This window comes from Otolemur garnettii, unplaced genomic scaffold (genome assembly GCF_000181295.1).
Source record: "Otolemur garnettii isolate 467f Iridium unplaced genomic scaffold, OtoGar3 scaffold00251, whole genome shotgun sequence".
Classification (NCBI taxonomy): domain Eukaryota; kingdom Metazoa; phylum Chordata; class Mammalia; order Primates; family Galagidae; genus Otolemur; species Otolemur garnettii.
In genome coordinates, this window is record NW_003852646.1 from 1,358,142 (window position 1) to 1,370,085 (window position 11,944).

At 49.0% G+C, this 11,944-nt stretch overlaps 1 protein-coding gene across 1 annotated transcript; it reads right to left on the reverse strand.

The window, feature by feature from the left end:
* Positions 1–10,577: 10,577 nt before the first annotated feature.
* Positions 10,578–11,312, reverse strand: TMEM74B (transmembrane protein 74B). Its single transcript, XM_012813247.2, has one exon. It carries the CDS (start codon positions 11,274–11,276, stop codon positions 10,578–10,580), a length of 699 nt encoding a protein of 232 aa, XP_012668701.1. The 5' UTR covers positions 11,277–11,312.
* Between the last annotated feature and the right edge of the window lie 632 nt (positions 11,313–11,944).

Sequence of the window (11,944 nt, forward strand, 5' to 3'; positions counted from 1 at the left end):
CCACACACCCTCACTCTTTGGAACCTAGCTTCCCTCATGGCCTCCCTTTCTAACATCATCTATTACTGATCCATGCCCCTCTTCCCAGGAAGAAAATTGGAATCTGTAGAAAATTTCACATTTTTGATTACCTTATCTTGTCTACTTTGGTACAGTTCTAATGAGACAAGTCTCACTACCAAGGAAAGGAAAGATTCCCTACATGCATATCCCCCGTTTTCTCTGTCAATAACACTTGAATGCATAGAGGTCACTATCAACTTTTTGCACCAAAGTAGACTCCAAGGCAGGCAAAGCCCCAGCTCTTGATTGCCTTTAGGATAACACAAGGCACAACCTTAGTCACTCCAAGCTGTGCTTGGCCCTGAATCTACCCTGAACCTTGGGTGAGAGGCAAGGGTGGCAGGCAGGATGGTGAGCAGTGGGAGGTGGCAAGGCCCAGGTGACTGAGGGAAGACCACTGGTAGGAAGTGCAAAGGGGAAGAGCCAGTTCCTGCTCAGAGGGACATGAAGCTGATGGTGTAGAAAACACTGGTTGACCATGTGAATAGCTGTATTCTAGATGAACCACATAAGATGAGTGTTAGAAGAGTCAGTATGACAGACTTAGGGATGAGGGAGTGGGAGGGTCCTGCTGAAGTGTTAGTCCTGGGGTTCAGCTGCAGTAAATAAACAATTTAGCTTTTTTAACCAAAAAGATAGGACCCAGAGAGCAGCAGGATCACATCATCATTGCCATGATCTGGGGAATAGGAAGTCTAGAGCCACACAGAAACTGCTGACAGCTCTGCACCAGAAAGTGGATGCCTGCCTTACTACCATCTTGATCCCACTCAGCTCAGTCCCAACTTTGAATGTATGGGATTGTTGGAATCTACATTGTCTCTCAAACCATAGTGGCAAGGAATCTTGGGACAATATTTTTATTCCGTCTTCCCACCTCTATATTCAGGGAGGGGCATTGCAAAGGTATGGTGAGCCAATCTCCCGTGTCTGTCTGTGCCTGGGACCATGATATAGACGCTGTCACAGCCTTGCATGCCTGAGGTCCTTCTCTGAGTACATGTTAATGTATGCCCCAGTTCAAGGCCTTCAAAACCATTTTTACAAGTTCCTCTTCTGGCTCATATGATCACAAGTTTGAGAACTGAGAAAGGAAGGAAAAACCTTCCACGTCCTTGCTTTTCAGACCACCAGCAGCAGCAGCATCACCTGGGAACCTGTTAGAAATGCAGAACCTCAAGGCCCACTCCAACTTACTGAGAATCTGCATTTTAACAAGTTCTCCATGTGATTTGTGTGTACATTAAAGTTTGAGAAGTTCAGGTGTACAAAGTGTATGTCTTTTTCCTTCACCTGGATATCAGGTACAAAGAATTGAGTCAGCTTCTTGGTTGGTGGCACATTATGATGAATACATGTAAGAGAAAACTCTTTCAAGTTTTCTTTGATTTTTTTACCTCCAGTGTCCTCTCCATTCCTTTGCCGCTCTGGGTCACTCAATGTATTTCATCTGTCTTTAGAAAAGCAGTGCCTTTATAAGATAGAATATTATCTTTGAATCATAGCCATAATGAGGCATTATTCCCATTTCCTAGACTAGAAAAAGAGGGTTTGGAAAAGTCCAGTAGCTTGCTCAAGGCCAAGTAGGGGCCTTAGAATCAGTCAGGCATGAGTATGGTTCCTAGCCCTCCCCTCACCACTGTGTGAACTTGCTCATGACCACTATCCTGACCTGCAGGATTATTGCAAGGTCCAACCAAACACATGTCTTTTTAATAGATAGTTGAGGCCTGGTGGTTGTGGCTAGCCACTATTATTAATGAAGCTATATGGAAATATGTGGGTAGGGTTCAAGGACAAGAGGAGAAGAAGCTTGAGCTGCTCCCCAATACAGGAAATAAAAATTTATCTGGTGCCCGCTGTGTGCTAGACTCTCATCTCATGTAGTATCCTAACAATGCCAAGGTAAACTCTTAGTGGCATTCGGCAAGGTGCTGGACGTAACCCCTAGCGGTGGTAGAACTGTGATCGGATGGCAGATCAGCCTGTTCTGCTCTTTTCAGTAGAATTGCTATATGCAGGTAAGGAGCATGGATCCCTGAGCAAAACCCATTCTGGATACTGGAAAACCAAGTGAGGACTATGTGAGAAGCAAACAATGCTGGTCTTTGTTCAGCATTGGTCTATCTTCAGGATGGTCTGTCTAAGACTCCTAAATCAGTGCTGCTTGCAAAGTGTGCCTCACGTTTCCAAGATTTCCACCTATAGTCACAGTGCCTGGAGTACCATGGCTAGAAGAGGATCTGAAACCACCTAGCACAACCTCCATTCCATAGGGGAAGAAACAGGCCCATGAAGTCCCTCTGTGTGGATGAGCTCCCAAGAGCCTTCTCTGGGCCACAGGGATGGGCTTGGGCTCTGTGCAGGGCTTTGTCACCTGGCCTCAAATGATGCTCACCTCAGCCCTCTGAGTTGAGTAGGATAGGGACTACTCTTCTCCACCTATCAGGTGAAAAGCAGGTTGAGGGGCATCGAGTAAGTGACTTTCCCAATCCCCTGGCTCCAATTTCTTTTTCTTTTTTTGCACTTTTTGTCTGGGGCTGGGTTTGAACCTGCCACCTCCAGCATATGGGGCCGGCCCCCTACTCCTTTGAGCCACAGGCACCGCTCTCTTTTTTCTTTCTTTTCTTTTCTTTTCTTTTCTTTTCTTTTCTTTTCTTTTCTTTTCTTTCTCTTTGTCTCATAGCAACAGAATTGAGGTAAATTCTTGGGCTCAAGTGAGCCTCCCAAGTAGCTGGGATTATGGGTGCCAGCCACAGTGCCCACCTATTTTTAGAGACAGGATCTTGCTCTTGCTCAGGCTGGTCTCGAACTCCTGAGCTCAAGCAATCCACCCACCTTGACCTCCCAGAGTGCTAGGATTACAGGCGTGAGCCATTGAAAGTTTCCACTCAACGCTACTCCTGACAGTTATGGAGGTCTAAGAGGAGGGCGCCTCCATAGAGGTTCAGCACCCTGGTCAGCACCATGTTCCTGAGAGAGGCTGGAAGGAGGTTTTTGATCCAGACTACGTCAGTGTCTGCTGCTCCCCAGTCCAGCATGGCCCAACCTGGAGACAGGCATCCAGAGAAGAGGAGACCTAAACTTAACTGTCCTACCTCCACTACAGAGTCTTCCTCTCTCTCTCCTTCAGATTTGAACCATGGGGGCTTTCATCCTTTAGGCGTCTTGGTTCCTGGTTCCCAGGACATAGATTCAAGTGACGAGCCTATAAAGAGATGGGTGGGCCAGGGGCCTGAACCGTGGTGCCCCTGGGAAAAGCCTCTTTCCTCTGGCTTTCCTCATCTATAAAATGGGAGAGAAGGGTGGACATGATGCTCTCAAGATCCTGCCCATCTATGAGCCAAGGTTCAGTACCCTGCCTCGTGCCTGCCTCTTCCCCAGAACTTCCCGATTCACACATAAACCACAGGCTTCAAAATGGCTGCCACAGCCCAGATCCGTCCACATGCTCTCTGGCCTGCATGTTATCAAATTTGATTAGATCCATGATGGCATGTTATTGAGTCTGGACTCTGCTCTTTTCCAGCTATGTGGCCTTTGGCAAGTCACATAACCTACATGTGCCAAAGCTTCCTCATCTGTAAAATGGAGGTAGTGATAGGCCCCATCCAAGGGTTGTGAAGTTTACATGGGCTAGTAGATGTAAGGACGTAGAAGAGGGTCTGGCACAAAGAGAACACTATATGAAGGAGGATTCAATGTGTGTCATGAGAAATTTGTTCGTTGGCATACACAGACATGAAGCGTTTTTACCCAGCTGACCTCTGTCAAATCCCCTTTCTAATCTCAGTGTCTAGGGCCCAACCAATAAGTAACTGGGCACTTTGGTTTTGAAATTCAGTCAAAGTTTAAGCCAGTCCAGTTTAAGCCTTTCCAACTCACATCCAGTTCCCAGAGGGCCGCTGTGGCCTCTTCTGTGCTCCTGCTGCTCCAGCACAGTGGATGGGGAAGAGGAAGGGAGAAAAGTGAAGTGCCTGTCTTCACTGGCTCTGATGATGAGGGTGGTCAGAGAAGGTGGTTTTACCCATACTACGTTTTGTAGGTTTTGTGGGGGGTTTTCATTTGATGCTGAGGTCTTCAGTAAACCACATGCATAACTTTTGTGGCATGGTGAGAGCTTTACTCTGGCCCCTCAGGAAAGGAGTGGGATCTCTGTCCAGTCCTCCAGGGACTCACAGCCCATCTCTTGATGAAGTGTGCTGTGCCATTCCTCAGTTCTCAGGCTTCTCTCACCTCCCTCCATTAACACATGGAACGCCTTGAGCACAGAGTCCTTCACCTACCTTCAAAGACCTCAGAACACTGGGAGGGGCATAGGGCTGCCCCTGTCCACTGATCCTCAGCACTACCATCCTCTCTGGCCAGCATGGGCTATTCCCATGGGCCTCCAGGTCAGAAATAGACTTCGTCTCCATGTTCACAAATACCCCTGTCTCACAAGATAAATGCCAAGCCCTCTCAAGAATACTTTCCTTACGTTTTTCATGTTTAGTGCCGTTTCTCAGAATAGGCGCTCAAATCTTTGTTGAAAGAATGAGTGAAGGATGCCTGGATGGGCAATACTCAAGTGGTCTGCAAGTCCTGCAGCTCAGCTGGGAGGCAGGGTCCAGCCCCCTTTGTGAGCTTGCTCCCATCTCTGTTAGTGATTTAATAAGCTCTAGGTCAGGGTCAAAGGGGTGGATACTAGCAGGTGGCATCTCATTGCACACTCGCTTTCCTCAGCTGTGGCCTCAGCCACAACTCTCAGGGTGTGGGATAATCCCTCTCAGCATCTTTTTACACACACAAAAGTCCAGCTGTTTAGCTGTTCTTGAAAAATCAGGAGCTCTGTCAAGCCCCAGCCCATCCACCATGGCAACAGCAAGCTAGAGCTGGGGCAGGTGCCCCCTTTAATCCTGCTGCTGCCCATAGCCACCTGCTTTGTTCCTTAATGCCACCTGCTGAGTCCTGCAGGCATTTGCACTTGGGCCCCTGCTCTAATCTGATAGGGGAGGATGAGGACTCTCAGGAGAAGAGTCCGGCGCCTGGCAGGCAAGTCAGCAGTAGTGACAGGTCTCCTGTGGGTGCCTAACCTCCATGAGTGACTTCAATAAAATGAGATGCAGACACAGAGAGGTATCAAAAAGAGGAGGAGGACAGGGAGAGATTAGAGGAAGGAAAGAAAGATGAGAAGGGAGATGGCTTTTGCTGAATGGCCCTAAGTCAGTACTAACTCAAACACTCTGCCATCTAGGAAGAGGCTGGCATGGAAGCCACCTTCTTCCCCTGTCCTCCCTGCTCCTTTGGGGCCAGCTTTTCTGCCCAAAACTCCTTCCACTCTCTAACCATCTCATAGGCCTAGAAGAACAGGAGCTCCCACTTTGACCTTGGTGGTTCAGAAGCCAAGTAGGGATGAGCTGTTGATAGGCTGCTGAGATGGAGACCCTGGAGTTTGAGGTCATGTCCTCTGGCTGCAGTGGGAGTCCTGAGTGAAGGGCAGGGGATGCTAGAGTCTGGAATTCTATGGACTTGCTGCCTCAGTACCAATGTCACTCCTACAGTGCATCTGACATCAGAAGGTTCTTCCTGCCACACACATCTGCAGGCAATTATAGCTGCTGACAGTGACCTCTCAGCATGTGCAGTGCACTGTACCTGTATGAACTCAGAGTCTTCATAATGACTCTAAGGCAAACACTGTGGTTGTCCTCATCCTACAGATCAGATGATGAAACCCAAGCCCCAGGAGGCCCCTGCCTCTCACAGTGCCTCAACACTCCTGCACAGAACCTACAGCGCCCCTCCCAGCTACCCCTTACCAGTATATCCTGGGCTGTTTCCAGCCTCTGAGCCTCTGCTCTTGCTATTGGTCTCTGCCCAGAGTGCCTTCCCTCTGTCCACTCTCACCTCACACTGGCTATGGCCTCTGTTTAAGATTCCCATTAGACACTCCCCTCCCAGGAAAGCCTTGTCTGGGCCCAGATCAATCGGATACCTCCCCTGCACACAGCCCGCTATGCCTCCTCATCACAGCTATGCCTCATCACAGCAGGAATGGCACTGCCATGTCCCCAGGCAGCCTGTGGCCTGTGACCAACTCAGGACAGAGTCTATGCCACCATGCCTAGCTCAAGAAAGAACTCAGATTCTGTGGAACTGCTTCATATGAGTATATTCCTCAGCTTCTGAGCTAGGTCAGATAAGAGAACACTGTGTGTGCATGCACATGTGTGCATACATGCAATCTGTGCCCCTGCACATGTGGACATGTGTGTTTATAGATGTGTACCTGAAGGGAGGGACATTTTGAAGAGAATCCCAGGGAAGATCATGCTTATTCACAAGGAAGGGAGCAATATGATGGAATCTCAGGTGGCAGGCATCTTTAGTGGGGAGATGGATACCTGAGGTAAGGAGCAGATGTGATAACAGATAATAAAATTTCAAAGATTCAGGCTGAGCATGGTGGCTCACGCCTATAATCCTAGCACTCGGGAGGCTGAGGCAGGTGGATTGCCTGAGCTCACAGGTTCGAGACCAGCCTGAGCCAGAGCAAGACCTGGTCTCTAAAAATAGCCAGGCACTGTAGCAGGCACCTGTACTCCCAGCTACTTGGGAGGCTGAGGCAAGAGAATCGTTTGAGCCCAAGACTTTGAGGTTGCTGTGAGCTATGATGCCATGGCACTGTATCGAGGGTGACAAACCGAGACTCTGTCTCAAAAAATAAATATATAAAAATTAAATAAAATAAATAAAATTAAATTAAAAATTTCAAAGGTTCAGGCCTGGGCACTTAAGGTTCTTAGATGAGTGAGGATCAAGCTCCTAAGCACCCAGCAAATATCTCTCAGGTCTAGCTGGAACCTGGCTATGCCCCAACCTGGCTAGGCTGGGGCAGAGGGGTCTTCCTCCATCAAGGAGACTCATTTCTAACTCTTCCGCGTAAAAGCTGTACCAAGCTCCAGAGATAGATTCCCCAGCTCCAACTGCAGGGCCCAGTGACAAACTAATCTTCAATGCTTTGGGGCACATGATCTTCTGCACAACTGATTCTCACCCCTGAAGAGGGCTTCAGAAGGCTGGGAGGGGACTGTGGGGATCTGCAGAGGACCCTGCTACACTAGCAGGCATAGCAAACTTTTTCACATTTATTTATTCAAAAATGAACACCTACTATGCACCAATCACGTTTCTAGCACTGAGAGTACAGCCTGAACCAGTCAGACTAAAATGCCAGCCTTCTTGGAGCCTACAATCCAGTGGGCAGGATACACAGAACGTATAGGACACAGCCTACCAAGTGGTGAGTAGGGCTCCAGAGCAAAGTAAAACAGGTAAGAAAAGGGAATGAGGTTGGGGGAGAGGGGGTTTAAAGAGTGGTCATCAAAGGCTTTACTGAGAAGCATCTGAATAAAGCCACTAAGGACGGGAGAACGTGGGTCTTGCAGACACGGAGGGAAAATGCGTTCCTGAAACAGCTTGTGCAAAGGCCCTCAGGGAGGAGTGAAGGCAAGGGTGAGGAATGGCAAAGAGGCAAGTGTGGCTGTAGAGAGCGAGCAAGGGGTCAAGGACTCAGAGGCCACTGTGAAGGATGGACCTGGGTTTGGGGGGACCTGAAGCTTATACAGTTTAAGGAGCTATCCTTAGGAAAGATAAATCAAAATTACAAATACAAAATCCAATTCAGGGTGTGGGAAGGGGCCTGTGCAAATGAGAGGTCTGCTGTAAATCCACCTCTGGCTGTGATGAGAATGTTGGCTTTAACCTGGAGTAAGGGGAAACTGTAGGAGAGTTCTGAGCAGAGGAATGACCTGACCTGACCACCCTCTTAACAAGCTTCCTCTGGCTGTCAAGTGGAGGAAGAACTGGGGCTGGAGAGGGGAGTAGGAGAGAAAGCCACAATACCAGTGTGTACCCTGCACTGGATAACAGCAGGCTAGGATGGACAGTGATCAGATTCTGGAAGTGGTACTAACAAGATCCACTGATGGGTGGGGTGTGAGGGGTGAGTGGAGAAAGGGAAAAGGGTTGACCCTGAGGATTCAGGTCTCATTGTGTGTTTATGCCCTCCCCAACTGAGGTAGGGAAGAAGAGCATCACTGTTCCTGGACCTCTTACCACGCAGGTCTCTATCTCTAATCTGTACCATGCCCAGCCTCAGAGAGGTTGAATGACTTGCCCAAGGTCACACAGCAGTCAGTGGCAGAAACTGAATTCAAACCTAGATACTCATGTAACAACCCCAAAATTGTTATCTGTTTTGATGCACCCGAAAAAGCAAGATTTGAGGGTCTTGGGTGGGAGAGGCAGTTCCTGGAGGTGAGGCACATTCCAGCAACCATAGGGGCCCCAGGAAGACTGCACACTTACCACCCACAAATCCTGTGAAGAAAGTCCCCAACTTCTTAAACCTGTTTCTGATCCACCAGCTGGAGATCTCAGCTGCAATCTTAGGGAAATGTTTTTGGCATCTCTCAAGTTTTCTTAATTCACTGACAAGGTAATGACTGCCTCGATCCATTATACACATTTTCTAAAGGAATTTCTACATTAGAATGCAAAGCAGGCTTCTCTGGCTTAGAAAAACCTGAGATTCCTGGGTTTTAATCTTCAAACAGATTTAGGCCCTAAATACAATTCATTGCCTATAAACTGATAGGAATTGCTGGTCCCAAATGCATCCACTCAACACGTCTAAGTATCCAAATGAGTGCCCCACCATCACAGTAATCCACATGGCTCTAATTACTATTATTACTATTACTAATGTGGATTTGAAAAGACTTAGCTCATTATTTGGCATGTCCAATTCTACTATAGATTACCTAGAATGGCTCATGTCACTTTCTACCCCTGGGCCTCGGAGCTGGGGAGAAATTGACAAAGCTCAGGAATTGTGAATCTTTCTCTATCTCAGTGCTTTGTTCTTTTAAACCACACCCCTTCAACAACACCACAGAACCCAGTAGGCCAAGCTACACAACCCGCATCCCCTCCCCCAGCCCTCTGTTCCTGACAAAATCTGCCAGCAGGAGCAGATATTTGATCTGTCATAGAAGCTGTGATATTACACTGCCCAGATGTTCAATTCACAGGACTGATGGTTCATATTACAGCTGATCTATCCTACAGACCCCATCCCCCCACCTCTTGCCCCCAAGAGGCAGGATCCTTGGCCATGGCGCACATGGCCAGTGGATATGGAGTAAGCAGGACCTGCATGTGGCAAGGGCTCACTATAAGGACCCTGCTAGAGTCTTCATACGAGCAGCCTAGAAGGCATAATGCTCTTGAGGCCCTCTAGGACTATTCCATCTGGAGGATGCCTCCCAACAGCCCTCACACATCTGCATCTCCTTGCCCCCTAGGGCCTACTTCCTCACCTGGTCAGGAGTTTAAAGAGAGACTGGAGGAGCCTGGAAACCTTCCACAAGAGAAAGAGAACAGTCAGCAATCAACATAGGCTAGCACATCTGAGCCACCTGAAAGTTGGCTTGGGCAAATTAACCTGATTTCTCCCCAGATAAACTGGGGCTGCACTTTACTCCTAAGTGGGCGGGGGAGGGAGAGTAAGGTTACAAATACAGCATTAATTTTTTTTTCCCTCCTACCGGAATAAGGTAAGGACCAAGAGACACACTGCTGAGAATGAGAAGGTGATGAAGGCCTGCATCAGGCCTACAGAAATACAACAAAGCCCATACCTTTCTTGTATAAAAGATCCCTCCTGCCCAGAGAACTGGGGGAAATTGTGCACTTGGCTCTGTAAAATTTGTCACTGCAGAATACCAGTCAATGCAGGAAATTAGAACCCCAAACCAAACCCAGCCTATAGCAAACTTTGGATTTAACCTAGCCTGACCATGAAGCTCAGGCCAGAAAATGGCAGGGAGAATGGTTAGTGCCGGGGGGACACTTTCCTCCCCTCAAGGGATGTCCAGAGACAGAAGCTAGGCAGAACTAGAGAGGCCCATTGGGTCATCCAATCCAATCTCCTCACTTTGCAGATAGGGCAACTGAGGCCTGATAAGGGAGGATCACAGTTCAGTCAGTGGGGATACTGAGAGATCACCCCAGTGCTGACTTCGCCCCTCATTATAAAGCCACCTCCCACCTTAGATAGTCAGGGCTAAAAGAGGCCGCTCCAAGGTCATCCAACATCCTCACTCAGCTGATGAGGACAGGCAGGTCCCGGAATTCCCCAAGGCATGAGGAATGGGAAGGGCCATCTTTTAAGCAGCTCCCAATTTTCGGAAATGCCAAGAAACCTCATTTTCCAAGAGCAGCAGTTTCCAAATGTTTGTATTTTTAGCAGCAGAAGCCATCTTCCAAACAAAACCTTATGCAAAACCTTAGCTACAAAACAGATCAATGGGCCACTTGCCCATGTGGGGCCTGGGCTGAGCCCTAGGCTCTCCCTCTAGCACCCATACTCCTTCCAGGGGGCCCTATGTGGAGGTCAGTTTGAAACCTGTGACCTTTGGGGCCTTGTGGCCCTGGAGCTAAAGCAGCCAGATAAGGTAGGCTCTTACTTAAGAGCCCTGGAGGGCGTGGCTAGTTTCTGAGACCTGGACAACTTCGTTCTCCACCAGGGCCTGGGCCCCATCCCCATTGAGCTGTCTCATGCGCAGGTTGATGGAGCCATAGGTCTTCCTGGAGCCCCTGCCAGGGATGAAGGTCCGCCGGCGGTAGAGCTCGCCCTTGCACAGAGAGACCATCAGCAGCACCGACAGGAGCATGCCGCCCACCGTGAGCAGCCCCAGGCCCGCGATGATGCACTTGTCTAGGTGGGAGCCCAGGCGGGCGTAGTACATCTCCAGTCGTTCCATCTCCCGAGCTGTCACTGTGTCAGGGTTGACGCGGGCCTCCCGCGGGATGGCATATGCTGTCACCACTAGAAGAATCCCACTCACCAGGAAAACCAGGGCAGAAACGAAGCCATAATCCACAGGGCGGCTCACGGGCTCCAGGCCTGGCCCCTCCTCTGAATGTAGAGACACATCGTCCCTCTGGGATCGGGGCAGTGAGGGGATGCCTCCTGGGGGACTGGGGGAGCTGCCCAATCTGGTGTTCCCAGGGTTCTGGAAATGAGTCTCATTCTCCTCCGAAGAGAAGCAGGCATTCTCCACACCCTCTCTGGGTAGGGCTACTGGGCCCAGGGGAGCTAGTGTCCTTGGGGTCTGGGGACCATTGCTCAATGTCTTCAGTTCCAGACCAGGGGGAGATGCCATTGGGAAGGAGGGCCCCAGTTCATCCCTTGGCCCCTTGGCAGCTAGAAGAGAAAACAGAGAGTCGAATTTAGCAAACCTCTACCAAGTACCTTCTGGTGGCAGGGCATCAATCACATTTGTCCTGGAGCACGTGAAGGTGCGTCAGGCAGTCTGTGTCTGTGAATGGCCTTGGGCAATTCACTTATCTTCTCTGGGCTCTAATTTCCCCATCTATTAAAGGACAGTAACCCTACAACCCCCTACTTCACAGTGCTGGTATAGGGACTGAGATAACCCATATAAAGTACTCAGAACAGCAAGTGCTCAGTTAGTATGAGCAATGAGCTACTATTATGATGGAGGGGATTTAGATAGAGTGCACATCAGGTTTGAATCTCAGCTTCACCACTCAAGCTTGAGTAAGTGATGTGACTTTTCCAGGCTCAGTCTTCTCATCTGTCAAATGGGAATGAAGAAAATGCCTTTCTCATAAGGTTGTTTTGGGGATTTTATAAGATAGTATATGGGTGGCGGAGATGACAAAGATATAGGAACAAAGAGGAGAAAGCCAAAGAATCTTCTGGGAATTGGTGACGTTTGAGCCAGACCTCAGAGGATGAGCTGGAAATTCTCTAACAGTGAGACAGGATGAGGACATTCTGGAAAGTGGAACAGGATGCCTCAGAGGT

Coding starts and splice junctions, on each gene's coding strand:
- TMEM74B (XM_012813247.2), bottom strand. CDS start 11,276: ATGGCATCTCCCCCTGGTCTGGAACTGAAGACATTGAGCAATGGTCCC.